We start from the raw sequence: 14,218 nt of genomic DNA on the forward strand, positions 1-14,218 counted from the left end.
GTGTGTGTATGTATGCATGTGTATATATATATATATATATATATATATATATATATATATATATATATATGTGTGTGTGTGTGTGTGTGTGTACATATGCATATATAAAAGATTTGCAGTATTAAAAAACATTCTATTTTTTAAAATAAAGTTAGACTACAAAGAGATGAGCTGACCTTTCTGGAGGACAGAAACTCCATGCCTCTGGCCACTTGGAAACTGTAGGAAATCAGGTCTTCCATGGTGAGGGGCTGCTTGGAGATCTCACTGTAATCTACGGAGCATTAAAATCTTGTAAAGATTTTTGTGCCTGCACCAAATCCCCATTTATTGAAACAATATTCACAAAGTATAAAACACACCAAGGGCGCCACAGTTCATTGGCAAGAGAGTTTGAGTCTCAACTCAAGCATCAGAGATGTTTTCCCAGGCTGCAGGGTTGAGGGGTGGGGGGTGAAGGGTAGGGGAATGGAGATTGGGCACAATGGGTGTGACCTGGTAGGACATTACCCCCATTCCCAGGATGCTTATTAGGGTGATAAATCTGGAAGGAAAAAAATGTGTGAGATGCCTAGTATGTTGTAGAAATCCCCGAGACTGGAGGCCGGGAGGAGTGGATATGTACCCTCGTCTCCTTCCACATCGCTCACGCTTCGGTCTTCAGGGAAGCTGGAGCTGGTGATGCTTGAGCTGCTGACACTGTCTAGGCGGGGCTTCTGGCCCTGCTCCAGGCCTGGTTCCAGGTTCTCTTTCTTGAGCTCCATATGCAAGACTGCGTCCTTAGCACAGACAAGAAGCACGGGAGTGAGAGGGGCCCAAGGCAGAGATGGCTGCTGTCCAGATTAGACATGCCACTGGCCCCCGAATGCACACTGGGTGCTAGGCATTTATTTCCCAGGCTGTAGAATCTTTTATGTTCTTGCTTGGGTTCCTAGTGAACACCTCCGATCCTGGCAGCTGATAAATACTGAACACTTAGTGTGAGCTAGCATACACTCCCTCAACTTCCCCAAGAGCTTATGTCATTTTTACTAAATAATTGTCAAAATTGTGTTTGTTTGGCCTTACGAGGTGTGGGCATGGTTTGAGACAGAGTTTCTGTGTAGTCCTTGATGTCCTGGAACTCAGAGATCCACCTGCCTCTATCCCCCCGAGTGCTGGAATTAAAGGTGTGTGTTACCACTACCTGACTTGGTTTTTTTTTTTTTTTTAAAAAATAGATTTATTTTATTTTTAGTTATGTGTATGTGAACATGCATTTGGGTGTCTACCAAAGCTAGACAACGTCACTGGATTCCCTAGATCTGGGGTCAAAACAGGTTGTGCCAATATGGGTGCTGGGAAAGGAACTCCAGTGCTCTGCAAGAGCAGCAAGTGTTCCTAACTGCTGAGTCCCCCTTCCTCTCCCCCTCCCTCTCTCCCTCCCTCTCTCCCCCTCCCTCCCTCTCTTCCTCCCTCTCTTATAAAACGATTCATATGCTAGCTGGTTCTGAAGAGCTAAGTCATTAAAGCCACAGCTAATAATCGGCAAAGCCTGAAATGTAGCTTGCGCTAGCGTCCAACCAAGTTTGTCTCTGCTGCTTTTCGTAGCACCTGCCCTGTTGTTTGAAAGGCGACAGAGAGTTTGAGAGCCTCACTCAGGTGGTGTGAAAAGGGCTCTCTCTGTAATCCCTGCAGAGGCTCAAGTTTCCAGTTCTTCTCTTTTCCTGGGGGAGAGGAGATACACCTTTCTCTTGGTTTCCCTTTGAGGATGTCACACCACTACATCCTATCATGAATAGCAAATGTGGGCATCAGAATCTTGCTGCTTTTCCTCTGCCTTCTCTATAGAGTCTTCTGGCGCCTCTACTAATCATGCCATGGTGGGCAAATCCTTTCATGTTTGTCTGCGTTTCATCTTTCTCGTCTGGAAGGCACTATATTACAGTTTGTGCCTCGCAGGAAAGGACTTCCGTGTTCTCCTGTTTTGCCTTCCGTAACTCATCTACTGCTTCACACTAGAGACGCATCCTGCTCAGTGGCTTTCAGGATGGGGCTGTGTGCCCATGTGTACCCGCATGTGTATATACCCACAGGGGCCTGTGTACCGTACAGTCTGGCTTCTGCTGGCTTCTGTGTACCTAGACAGGAGCTGGGGAGGGAATGAGGCTCAGCGCTAGGATTAACCAGCCTTGACTTTTCCGGGAGGTCACTAAGAAGGAGCAGTCCTTCCACTAGAGGGCGCTGGGGAGCAAGCAGAAGACCCAACAAACTTTGGGAGGGACAGCAGCAAGCAACACTGTGATATAGGGTACAGAGGGGTTCCTACACCCAGAAAAAAAGAGAATCTCCTGGGGACACACCCCATACAAACATTTCCTCGAGTCATGTCCCTGAAGGGAGTTTTGCTCTCTTAGTTCTTCCCAAATCCTGTCTGGGATTTCAGGAGTGAAGACCAGTCATACTGCGTGTAACCCACCCTAGACACCTTTTCCTCGTGGCAGGTAAAAAGCCAAACAGTCCAAAGGAACCTCATTTTTCTCTCCACGAGGCAGCTAGCCCTGCTCAGACGGAGTCTGGAGTTTTATTTTCTGAAAGCTTACTGCCTTCTTCCTCACCGCTCGCAGAAGCTACGGGGTAGAACCTGTCCCCAGGTTACCCTACCCTTCCTCGCACCCCAGTTCAGCTATGCTCAGCAGCAGTGTGCCACCAAAGACCGGTTATGTTAGTGGACTTTGGGGACTGAGGCAGAATAGTGGGTTAATCACAAAGCACATTTAAGAGTCTTGACGGATTTGGGCTGTTCCTCCATCTCTCTTTCCTATTCCTTTAGGTTCCAAATGTGACAGATAGTCGTGAGTTTTTCATAAAACATAGCTCCACCAAGTGCCACGGGGAAGTAGACCAGTAAATATAGCCCCGAAAGGAAGCAAGCTCCTCCAAACAAAGGACGCACAAACCCACACGCTCCGTCCTGCCAAGTCCCTGGGGTGTTCTGAGGGCTTAGCGCTTCCTGAGCCCAGTCTAGGACATTAAGACTGACAGGAATCTGTGCTGCTCTCAGCTCGGGGCACCACTGCACCCCTTATTTAGTGGGGTTCTGAGAAAAAAATTCTAAAGCTGGGGGTGAAGCAAGATAGGTCTTTCTTCTCTCTTCATCTTGTGGTTACTCTGTCCTTAAGCCAATTTTTTTTTTTTTTTTTTTTTTTCGAGACAGGGTTTCTCTGTATAGCTCTGGCTGTCCTGGAACTCACTCTGTAGACCAGGTTGGCCTCGAACTCAGAAATCTGCCTGCCTCTGCCTCCCAAGTGCTGGGATTAAAGGCGTGTGCCACCACTGCCCGGCAAGCCAATTTCTTTATTACACTTATTTGGGCTTGTCTGCTGCGTGTGCAAATGCAGAAGCCAGAGGACAACTTGCTGGAGTTGGTTCTCTCCTTCCATCATGTGAGTCCCAGGGATCAGACTCAGGTCATCAGGCTTGGCAGCAAGCCTCTTTATCTAGACTGAGCCATCTTGCCAGCCATTTCCTGACTTCTCTGGTCACACACACACACACACACACACACACAGACACACACACACACACACAGAGCACAGAGTAGATTTAAGATTTCAGTTTTTGGAAAGCCTAGTTTATAAGGGGGAAATACAGCCAGGCATGGTGATGTACACCTTTAATTCCGGCACTCAGGAGGCACAGGTAAGTGGATCTCTGTGAGTTCCAGGACAGCCAGGGATACATAGTGAGACTCTGTCTCAAACAATAGAATGAGGGGATATGTAATATATTCTCAACAGTCTGGTGGGACAACTACGTCTTTGATAAAACCATAGTCTGAGATGAAAAGGTGGGTCAGCTATCCAGTTTTCCTTGCTTTATTTGTAACAGGGTCTCTCTCCCCCACCTCTCTCTCTCTCTCTCTCTCTCTCTCTCTCTCTTCTCTCTCTCTTCTCTCTCTCTTCTCTCTCTCCATATATATGCATATACTTATTTATTTATTTATTTATTTAAATTATGTATTTATGGGTATGTGTGCGTCTCTGAGCACAGGCACCCTCAGTGAGTAGAGAGATCAGATCGCCTGGAGCTAGAGTAACAGACAGTTGTGAGCTACCTAATGTGGGTGCTGGGAACTGAACTCGGGACCTTTGGAAGAGCAGAAAGAGCTCCTAAGCGCAGAGCTATCTCTCCACTCCTGGTCTCACTCTATTTTCCAGGCTGATGTCTAATACTTGGGCTCACACAATCCTCCATCTCAGCAGCCAGAACTGCTTGCAGGTACTGCAACATCTAGTTGTATTCTGTGGTGTCTTCCCTACATACCAGAGATGGGCACCGTTCTTAGAACGCTGAAGGTTCATTCAACCATGTACATTAGTTGTGCTCAATTGAACTCTCTGTGTCTCTGTCTCTCTCTCTCTCTGTATTTCTCTCTCTCTCTCTCCTCTCTCTCTCTCTCTCCTCTCTCTCTCTCTCTCCTCTCTCTCTCTCTCCTCTCTCTCTCTCTCTCTCTCTCCTCTCTCTCTCTCTCTCTCTCTCTCTCTCTCTCTCTCTCTCTCTCTGTGTGTGTCTCTGATTCTCTCTGTCTCTGCCTTTCTAATGCAGGGGAGGGGACAGACACAGGGCCTCACTCGTGACAAATAAGAACTCCCCCACTGATCTACACCCCATCCTTCAACATCCTTGTGGATGAAAATTGACAAAAGGGGACAACTAGATGCTTAAGGGAAGAGTCTCATTTTCCCAACGGTCTCATCCTGGGTTCTATTATTAGCGCCACTGAATACAAGGAACTGAAGCCTAAAGAGACTGACTAATTTGTTCAAGGCCAGGTTTTATGAGAGGAGACTTGGAATTTAAACCTGGAAAATCTGGTTGTGGAGCCAGAGAGTTTGCCTCCAATGTGCGCCTCCCAGCTGCTGGTGACTGGCTAACACTGTCAGTCACTGTCTCCCTGGCCAATTCAGCCCAGAGAGGGACAGCAGTGGGACCACAAAGCATATCACAGTGCTTGAATCCATGGCTTCTTCTTTAGAGCTGGCGTTTCCTGAAAGACTATGTGTCCTCCCAGTATTCTTGTGTGTTTGTTTGTTTGTTCTCTCTGTGTGTGTGTATATGTTTAGTGTGTGTGTATGCGGTGTGTGTGTATGTGGTATGTGTATATGTGGTGTGTGTATGTGCATATATGTGTGTGTATGTGATAAGTGTATATGTGGTGTGTGATTATGTGTGTATGTGGTGTGTGTATGTAGTGTATGGTGTATGTGTATGTGTATATGTGTGTATGTGGTGTGTGTATGTAGTGTGTGTATGTATGCGTGTATGTATGTGTATGTGGTATGTGTATATGTGGTGTGTGTGTATGTATGTGTGTGTACGTGGTGTGTGTGGTATGTGTGTATGTGATATGTGTATGTAGTGTGTGTATGTGTTTGAAGTGTGTGTATGTGTATGTATGTGTGTGTATGTGGTATGTGTATATGTGGTGTGTGTGTATGTATGTGTATGTATGTGGTGTGTGTATATGTGGTGTGTGTGTGTATGTGGTGTGTGTGTATGTGGTGTGTGTATATGTAGTGTGTGTATATGTAGTGTGTGTGTATGTGGTGTGTGTATATGTAGTGTGTGTATATGTAGTGTGTGTATGTGGTATATGTGTGTGTATGTGTGTGTTGTGTGTGTGTTTCATATGGAATGACGCAGCAAGTCAGGGCCTCCCTGGGAAAGCAGAGGAACTCAAACTCCACTCCTGCCGAAAACAGCAGTTAAGCTGCAGAGTGGTTTGGCACACCTGTAACTCAAGTGCTATGTGAAGTGGAGGCAGAAGGATGGTTGGAGCTTGCTAGCTGCCAGCCTAGCTCCAGGTTCAGCGAGAGACCCAGGCTTGAGGGAGTAAGGAAGAGATTGACAGAGCAAGACTCCAGTATCTTCCTCTGGCCTCTGTGCACAAACCACACATGTGCATTCACACACATACACAGAGACACATACAATGTACATATACACTCACAGACATACACACAACACAGACACACACATGTGTGTACATATATACACACACACAACACACACATATAAACACATGTACCACACATACACACCACACACATTCATACACACAACCTGCATATATACACATACACTGCACACAAACACATATACACACAACACACACACACACATATATAAACGCAACACACACATATATGTATATATATTATATATACATATGTAATATATTTATACTATATGCACACACACAACATGCATATACACACATACACATGCAAATACACAACAACCACAATAATGAAATAGAAGAGGGAGAGCACTAGATTAAGCACACATGATTTCCTGTTGTAGTCCATCACTGATCTATTGGTAACTATGGAAACCATTCAGTTGTTTGTGCCTTTAGTTTCTCTGATGAGTGAAGCTATGTTGTCGTATAGTCACAGGTATGGCTTTGAGGAACAAGTGCATAAAATCTCGTGCAAGGATGAGGACCTCTGTTCAGATCCCTGGCATCTACACAAAACCTTTCGAGGTAGGGCAGAATGAGGAAGCTGGGTCCCAGAGGCTCGTTGGCAAGTCACTCTAGAGGAACTGGCAAGCTCTAGGTTCAGTGAGATGCCTCGTCTCAAAAAAACTAAGGTGGAGAGGCAGCTGAGGAAGACATCCCCATGTCAACTTCTGGGATTCACACATGGGTAAAGTGCACCTACACATATGTGTGCAAACACACACACACAAACATACACAAGTGCTGCCATTAAAAACAGCCCTACCTTTAAAATCCAGGCCTGGCTAGTTTTTGTCAATGTGACACAAATGAACTAGAGTCACCTAAGAAGAGAGAACCTTAACTGAGGCGTTCTCTTCCTCACTGTGGCCTGTGGGTATGTCTGTGGAGGGATTTTTTTTCTTTTGACTATTGATTGATGTAGAAGGCCTGTTCACAGTGGGCGGCACAATCCCTAGGCAGGTGGTCCTGAGCCATAGAAGAAAGGTGACTAAGCAAGCCAGGGCAAATGAGGCTGCAAGCAGTGTTCCTCTGTTGTCCTTGCTTACATTCCTGCCCTGTCTTCCTTCAGAGATGAACCCTGGTCAGGACCCATAAGCCACAGCCACAGAGAGAGACCAGGGTGTATCCTTACCTTGTTGAGACAGAATAAGTCACGTTTGCTCTTGAGGTAGTTGGACAGGTTTCCGTATTTGCAGTATTCCACGATCACCATCAGAGGCCCTGCAGCCCAAACAACACATGCTTAACCACACCAGGTCAGACAGCCGTTCGACAGCTTCCGGTCAGCCCTCGAAACCTCAAACCAACCTGGTTTTATATGGGTAGGGCCCGAGAGTGCACCTGAGACTAGAGGCCATGAGTCAAGACCTCGATTCAGCCTCTGTGGCACGAAAACCCGCCTTGTTAATATAACCGAGAACATGGCCCTCTTCCAATAAAGTTTTATGAACACAGATATTTAAATGTCAACAAACAAAATACTCCTTTTCTCTTCTTCCCCAACCCCGATGATTCAAAGAGAGCAAGCCATGCTGAGCACAGAGGCTACTGCCCTCTTCCTACCCTTCTGCAGTGAAAACAGTTTGGGGGGAAGGAAAGCACCCCCTCATCCCTCAGGGTTCCAGAAAGGAAGTTGTTTCTAGAGCTGGGGTCTCCCCACCAAGGAGCAGGTTTGGCTGGGGCTCAGATGCCCAGCCTTGGAGGCTCACATCTCAAAGGTACAAGGTTGAGGGAGGCAGAATGCTGTCACTGGGGCAGGCGCTCGACTTATGCAAGGTTAGGCGCTATGGGGAACTTGTCTGGTTCATGAGGACTCTTTCTGGCCTCCCAGCCCTTAGCGTCTCCTTCCATTGGCTCCCTTTTTTTCTTCCCCATGCTCCTCCACCCCTGCTTCATGTTGGGAAACTGAAGACCATTTATTGTACAACTCCTTGGTGCCACTGGTATGACTTGAGCATCCGTTCACACCTACACCCAAGTGTGAACCCTTGCCCCAGGGGAAGAGAGACCAGCAAGGGCATACTGGGCTCAACAGTTTATAGCCCAGCCATGTTCCTGTTACCTGTCTTGAGAGCTGGTCAGAAAGGAGGGCCCCTCTGGTTATTTCCTATGTTACAGCCACCCTGTGTGATTGCTGGGAAGCTGCAGGGGGTATGTAGCCTCTTGGTTTTTTTTTTTTTTTTTTTTTTGGTTTTTTGAGACAGGGTTTCTCTGTATAGCTCTGGCTGTCCTTGAACTCACTTTGTAGACCCGGCTGGCCTCGAACTCAGAAATCCACCTGCCTCTACCTCCTGAGTGCTGGGATTAAAGTTGTGTGCCACCATGCACGGTGGTGTGTAGCCTCTTAAACCTTTACCATCTCATGTTCAACTCCCCCAGTCATCCTGAGAGAAAAGGCCCTCCATTTGACCTAGAATATCTAAAATGGAGTGGCTTTCTAATGATGAAGGACTGGGTGGCCATTCTCTGGGGGCGGGGTGAGGGAATAAGTCTTGTGAGTAGAGAGAGCTCCCCTTTCAGCAAGACAGATGGCGCAGGCCTCCTCCGTCTCCTTTACCTCCTTGCTTCGTGCAGGCTCCCAGGAGGTTAACCACATTCAGATGATGGCCGATGTGGGTCAAGATCTTGAGTTCAGTCATCAGAGCTTTGTACTCACTGGCTGTGGCCCCCTCTGTGTGAGAAGCAAGGAAAAGTCAGGGCTCTGGGACAATGGGGCTGCTTCCGCACTGGAGGCCGCGTGCCTGCCACCCTTGTTTGTCCTTGCTTCATTAACTTCCCCACATTCTGCGAAAGGCCAAGTCACCAGCCAGACTGTTTTTATTCCTCCCACTCTGCCTGAGCCAACATCCTTTGCACTGCACTGAGGCCCGCCGTGTGGATGGGGTTAGTCACCGGACGTTTCCTTCTGGTGGACCTGGCTGTGCCGACAATGTGCTGACTCAGAACTGGCACCTCACGTCCTCGGCTTTCCAGAAGCCTCCCTTCTAGCAAAAGCAGGTGAGGCAAGAGCCCTGCAGGCAGGGGGCCCACCCACACCTTCCCTCTCAGTCTCCTTTCTAGGGAGTCACCAGGAAGGAAGGAGGTTGGGGGCCTCTACGATGTCAGGCTAACTGCTTATGTAACACCTTGGAACCGTGTTATTTTCTCTTTAGCCACCTTCACGCCTGGAATGCAAGGGCTATCTCAGGCAACAAGGATTTGTGTTTTCCAGCTTCTTTTTAAAAAATGTGTATAGCCTTGTGCTTGCACCATGTGTGTGCCTGGTGTCTGTGGAGACCAGAAAAGGGCACCAGCCAGGACCCTCAGCACTGGAGTTATACATGGTTGTGAGCCACCATGTAGGCATTGGGAATGGAACCTGGGTCCTCTACAAGAGCAGCAAGTGTCCTTAACATCCCCCGACCCCCCTTTAACTTCACTCTTGGGGATGATCTGTACCAGTCCAAGAACCAACAGTCTAGATTCTAGACTGAGTCCCGCCTGCTCTCTTTCCTATCATTCATTTTTGAGGTATTCATAATCTTAGTTGTTTTTTTTTAAAAGATACTAAAAAGTATTTCTGTAAAATATTCCAACAGTATGAGTATGGAGATCAGTGAAGGGGCGTGTGTGCACGCATGTATATGTTCACCCGTGCATGTGTATGTGTACATGTCTGCAGATATGTGCACGCAGGTGGTTACAGCACAGTGGCAGAGCCCAGCTCTAGCGTGTGCAAAGCTTTTCAGCACCGGAAAAGACAAATAATAAGAGATCGAAAGTCAGCGTAAGGAGTCTGAGGTGTTAGAGTAAAAAGCGCAAGTCACTCCAATCTGCTTCCTCGAAGCAGCCATGGCCAACAATGTGAGCTTCAGACCCTTCCATATGTACTTAAAAATACCCACCGAGGGCTAGCTCAGTGGCTCAGTGAGGAAGGAGCTTGCTGCTAAGCCTGGTGACTTGAGTTCGATCCCCAGAACCCATGTGTGGAAGAAAAGGACTGACTCTTGCAAATGATCCTCTGACTTTCCTCTCTCTCTCTCTCTCTCTCTCTCTCACACACACACACACACACACATGCAGATGCTCACACACGCAGACGCGCACACACGCAGACATGTGCACACACATTGATTCACTCCCCCTTTTTATATCAGATTCTTCTCATCCTGCTTTATTTATTTTTCTTTTATGTGAATGCTGGGAATTCAACTCGTCCTCAAGGACAAGGACAAGAAGGGCTTGTCTCCTCTTAGTCATCTCTCCAGCCCTCTTTTCATTCCTTTTAATGGACGGATGTGTTTCTTCTGACATGTATAGTCTTCAGTTGGGTGTCTCTCTGTCTGTGTGTCTGTCTCTGTGTGGCTCGTCCAGGCAGGTCCTGTGTCTGTGTGTGTATGTGCATGCCAGAGGACAAACCCAGGTGTCATTCCTCAGGATCTGTGCACACCATGTACTTTGAGACAGGGTCTCTCTGTGGTCTGGAGCTTCATGGACTTGAACTCAGATCCTTATGGTTGTACGTTAAACACTTCATAGACCAAGCTATCTCCCCTGCCCCTCTTCATCCTTCCTTCCTTCCTTCCTTCCTTCCTTCCTTCCTTCCTTCCTTCCTTCCTTCCTTCCTTCCTTCCTTCCTCCCTCCCTCCCTCCCTCCCTCCCTCCCTCCCTCCCTCCCTCTCTCTCTCTCTTTCTCTTTCTCTTTTCTCTTTTTTTTTCTATTACAAACACCAGAACATCCCAGTGTGAGTGTGCTCAAAGGCAAAGGTTTCTGTGGAACACAGTCCTGGAAGTGGGTCAAAGGTGTGTGCACTTAATATTGTAGTAGATATTGATATGTTATTTTATTAAGATGGAATTTTTTTAATAATAACCAGATAAACTCAAAGCCCCAGTGGGGTAGGACTGGCTTACAGTGTCTGCTCGACAAATATTTTTGGATAAATAAACAGCGTGATTAGTTTTCTCATTTTGGACATTTTTTTTCCCAAACGGACAGTTTTCCCAAAACTCCAGAAAGTTTAAGGCTATGCTCAGGGACACACTGAAAGAGCTTTTGACTATGCCCTTTGCTTGGCATCATGTTTTTTTTTTTCTACTTTCCCTGGAACAGAATGTAAGCTACTTTAAGCAAGAAAGTTTGGGGGATAGTTTTTATTCTACTGACAGAATTCTAGGGCGAGGGTGTTATGGAAATCTTTTTTCTGTCAATGCTGACAGTGGAAGGAAGATGCCTTTATACGGATTAATTTACTCTTATTTTATGTATATGATCATTTGCCTGCATGTATATATGTGCAGTGTGTGTGTGTCTGATGCCCGTGGAGGCCCGAAGAGAGCCTCGGATCCCCTGGAATTGGCATTACAGGCAGTTGTAAGCGGCCATGTGGCTGCTGGGAACGGAAGCTGCATCCAGCCAGTGCTCTTAACTGCAGAGCCATCCATTCAGCCCTGAGTTTACAAATAGATATCACACATGATTTCTGGATTACATAGAAGAGATCAGCCTTGGAAACAATCTCAGGTTAGACTTCTCTCTTATCATTTAACAGTCCCTGAAGATGGTATCCCTTTTTGGCAAGGAGAAAAAGCTGGGGTCAGCAGCTTAGATGGCTAAGCCTTTCTGAGCCACTTTTCCTGTCTGCAACTGGGGAATAACACTGCTCATCAACAGGGTAGTTGGCCGAAAAGATGTTGGTGTCCAGCCTGATTCTTTCCCCAGCAGAAGACCCGCGGATGTCACTTCTCCTCAGAGGACAGTGCTGGTCTGATGGCATTCTCACAGAAATGCCCACTCCCATCTGGGTAGTCTGTTCCCAAGCAAACTCCTTATGGCAAGGGGAGCGTAACAACTGTGGGTATTTACGGTGTATGCTACACTACAGGGTATATGTATAATGTGTAGTGACCTAATTCAGTAACATTTCCTTCTCCTTGTTTGTTGGTTTGCAGTGGAAGCTTTTAAACTCCTCTCTTCTGGTTCCTTATAAAAAATATAAAAAGCATACTGTGTGGGCCTGGAAGGTGGCTCAGTGGTTAAGAGTGTTTGCTGCCCTCTTAGGGGACCTGGGTTCAGTTCTCAGCACCCACTCTGGGCACCTACCTCACAACCACCCATAGCTCTAGTTCAAAGATCATTTTCCTATGGACAGTTCCGGGTCGTTCCATTGGCAAGGTTTATTCTGAGCTAGTACAGCTGACTCTACAGTCCAGGCACACAGAAGCCCTGGCTGAAGCAGAGAGAACTCATGTGTTCCTGGGGTACATGAATCTTGCTCTGACATGGAGGGTGCAGAGAGGTGAAAGGTGATTGACAGCCAGACCCCGGCATATGGCACACCTACCTTTCAACATCTTCACAGCCACAGTCCGGCAGGTGGGTGATTTCTTAATGCCAAATGCAGAGGCTTGAACGACTTTCCCAAAAGCCCCTCTTCCGAGCGATTTGCCTACAATAGAAGAGGGTCTTGGTTTGTTTGCAAAGCCAACAGCGAGTCTGAGTCTTTTCTGGGAAGGAAATGCTGCCTTGCATGTGTTACGCAAAGTGCGCATCTTTGAAAGGGATTCTGGAATGGAGTGACCCCAAAGGAGCACTAACCCAAAGGAAGATGCCCCTTCCTCTGAACTCATTCATCTGCCTCTGGGCACCCCACCCCCACCCCACCACATCCTTCAAGATGGGTCTAAGCTTCTAGAGCATTCAGTGAAGGAAAGTGGCCATTTCCACTGGCCATAGAGTCTCCCAGAGGGAGAAAACACCAAACCCAGGGAGCGTCTCTCTGTTCCATGACTAAGATGTTTCAAGCCCTCTTTCTTGTCACTGAGGTCATTCCCTACGTTCTCTGTAAAATGGATATATGTCGGTGACTACTGTTGGTGTGACGATGCCTTGGATCTCAAGAATAAGCACTTGGTCGTTTCTCAGACTTCCGTGCTGGCCAGAGCATTTCCTGGTAGTTCTTATACGGGTATACAACCATTACAAGCCCTTGTGGTTTTCAGAACATGAGCCATCAAACATAGGTAGCAATTTGCTTCAACCCCAGAGAGGTGATTACCAAAAACTGTAAGAAAGCAGGGTATCTTTTGTGGTGCCTGTACTGTTTTGCTGTAGTAACTATTAATCCATGGCTTTCCTCACTCTTGGATGAGCCAACTTGACTCAAAAAGGGAAGGCCACTGTCTGAACTGCCAAGTCCTTGGTGTGATAACTGGTATAAAGGAGACGCTGTCCAGTTACAGCAGAATGGAGAGCCATGTTAGGACTGGAGGTTAGCAACTAGGGAGCCCTGTGGACTGGAGGTCGGGGAGCTGAAAGCCTCTTAGGTGGAATCTCTCTGGAATTCCGCGTTTCTTTTCTATTTAGGTCCCGCGTTTGCACAGTTAGGAAGCTAAATAGAGCCACATAAGAAAGCAGCTGTCCTTAGCATTATAGGCAGAAAGAAGAGTAGACCATGAAAGTCAACTTCTTTCAACTCTTCTGTACTCTGATGTAATGGGGTAGGGGATAGAATGCCATTGGCCAAAAAAGAATTCTGCCAGTTAGAATGCTAATTTAACCCTTCTTTTCCATTCCACTCTCCTTCCTCAGACTGCCCTGCTAATAAACGTTCAGTTAATTTAATTAGCTTTCCTTTCTCTAGTTCCTTCCCCCAAAGGATGGATGGATATATATATATATATATATATATATATATATATATATATATATATATATACTCATGTTTGTGTGTGGTTGGATGAATAGATAGATAGATAGATAGATAGATAGATAGATAGATAGATATTTTTGTAGGCTTTGTGACAAAGCACAGATCATGTCTCAGCCCTTGTCTACTTATACACAACTATGTTTTGCTGCAGCTTCAAGTTGACTGCCCTCCGTGAGGCATTCGGGCAGTTTCAGTGATGAGAGTTGTCTCCTGGGACTCACTCTCCTCAGTAGGGCCATACTAGGAGATGGCGTGGCTTTCCAAAGTCAGACATGTACAGCTGGTGACTACTGAACCTGATTCTTCTCAGAGCACGCAACAGGGACAGGGACACAGTCACACATCCTTTCATGTAAAATGGTCTGAGCCAGAAGGACTCTAAGTTAAAACAGAAGCTTAAACAGTGACCCCCAAAAGTGCTGTGTGTGCATCCAAGTTGGATAGGGGAGAGTTCTTTGGGGGTCTCCTGACTTTCAAAACAAATGGCATATTTTGGTTGAGGGTTATTACAGTGTTGTCC

General features: G+C 46.7%; 1 protein-coding gene across 1 annotated transcript in view; it reads right to left on the reverse strand.

Annotated features, from left to right (window-relative positions):
• Flt1 (fms related receptor tyrosine kinase 1) overlaps window positions 1-14,218 on the reverse strand; it is a 163,708-nt gene that overhangs the window by 20,323 nt on the left and 129,167 nt on the right. Inside the window, exons 18-22 of the mRNA XM_021162004.3 lie at window positions 12,331-12,435; window positions 8,565-8,678; window positions 7,140-7,228; window positions 626-779; window positions 177-274 (exon numbers count right to left, since the gene is read on the reverse strand). Coding sequence (XP_021017663.1) covers window positions 177-274; window positions 626-779; window positions 7,140-7,228; window positions 8,565-8,678; window positions 12,331-12,435 — 560 coding nt within the window. The remainder of the gene's footprint in view (window positions 1-176; window positions 275-625; window positions 780-7,139; window positions 7,229-8,564; window positions 8,679-12,330; window positions 12,436-14,218) is intronic.

This window comes from Mus caroli, unplaced genomic scaffold (genome assembly GCF_978045245.1).
Source record: "Mus caroli unplaced genomic scaffold, Mus_caroli_1 scaffold_4, whole genome shotgun sequence".
Lineage (NCBI taxonomy): Eukaryota > Metazoa > Chordata > Mammalia > Rodentia > Muridae > Mus > Mus caroli.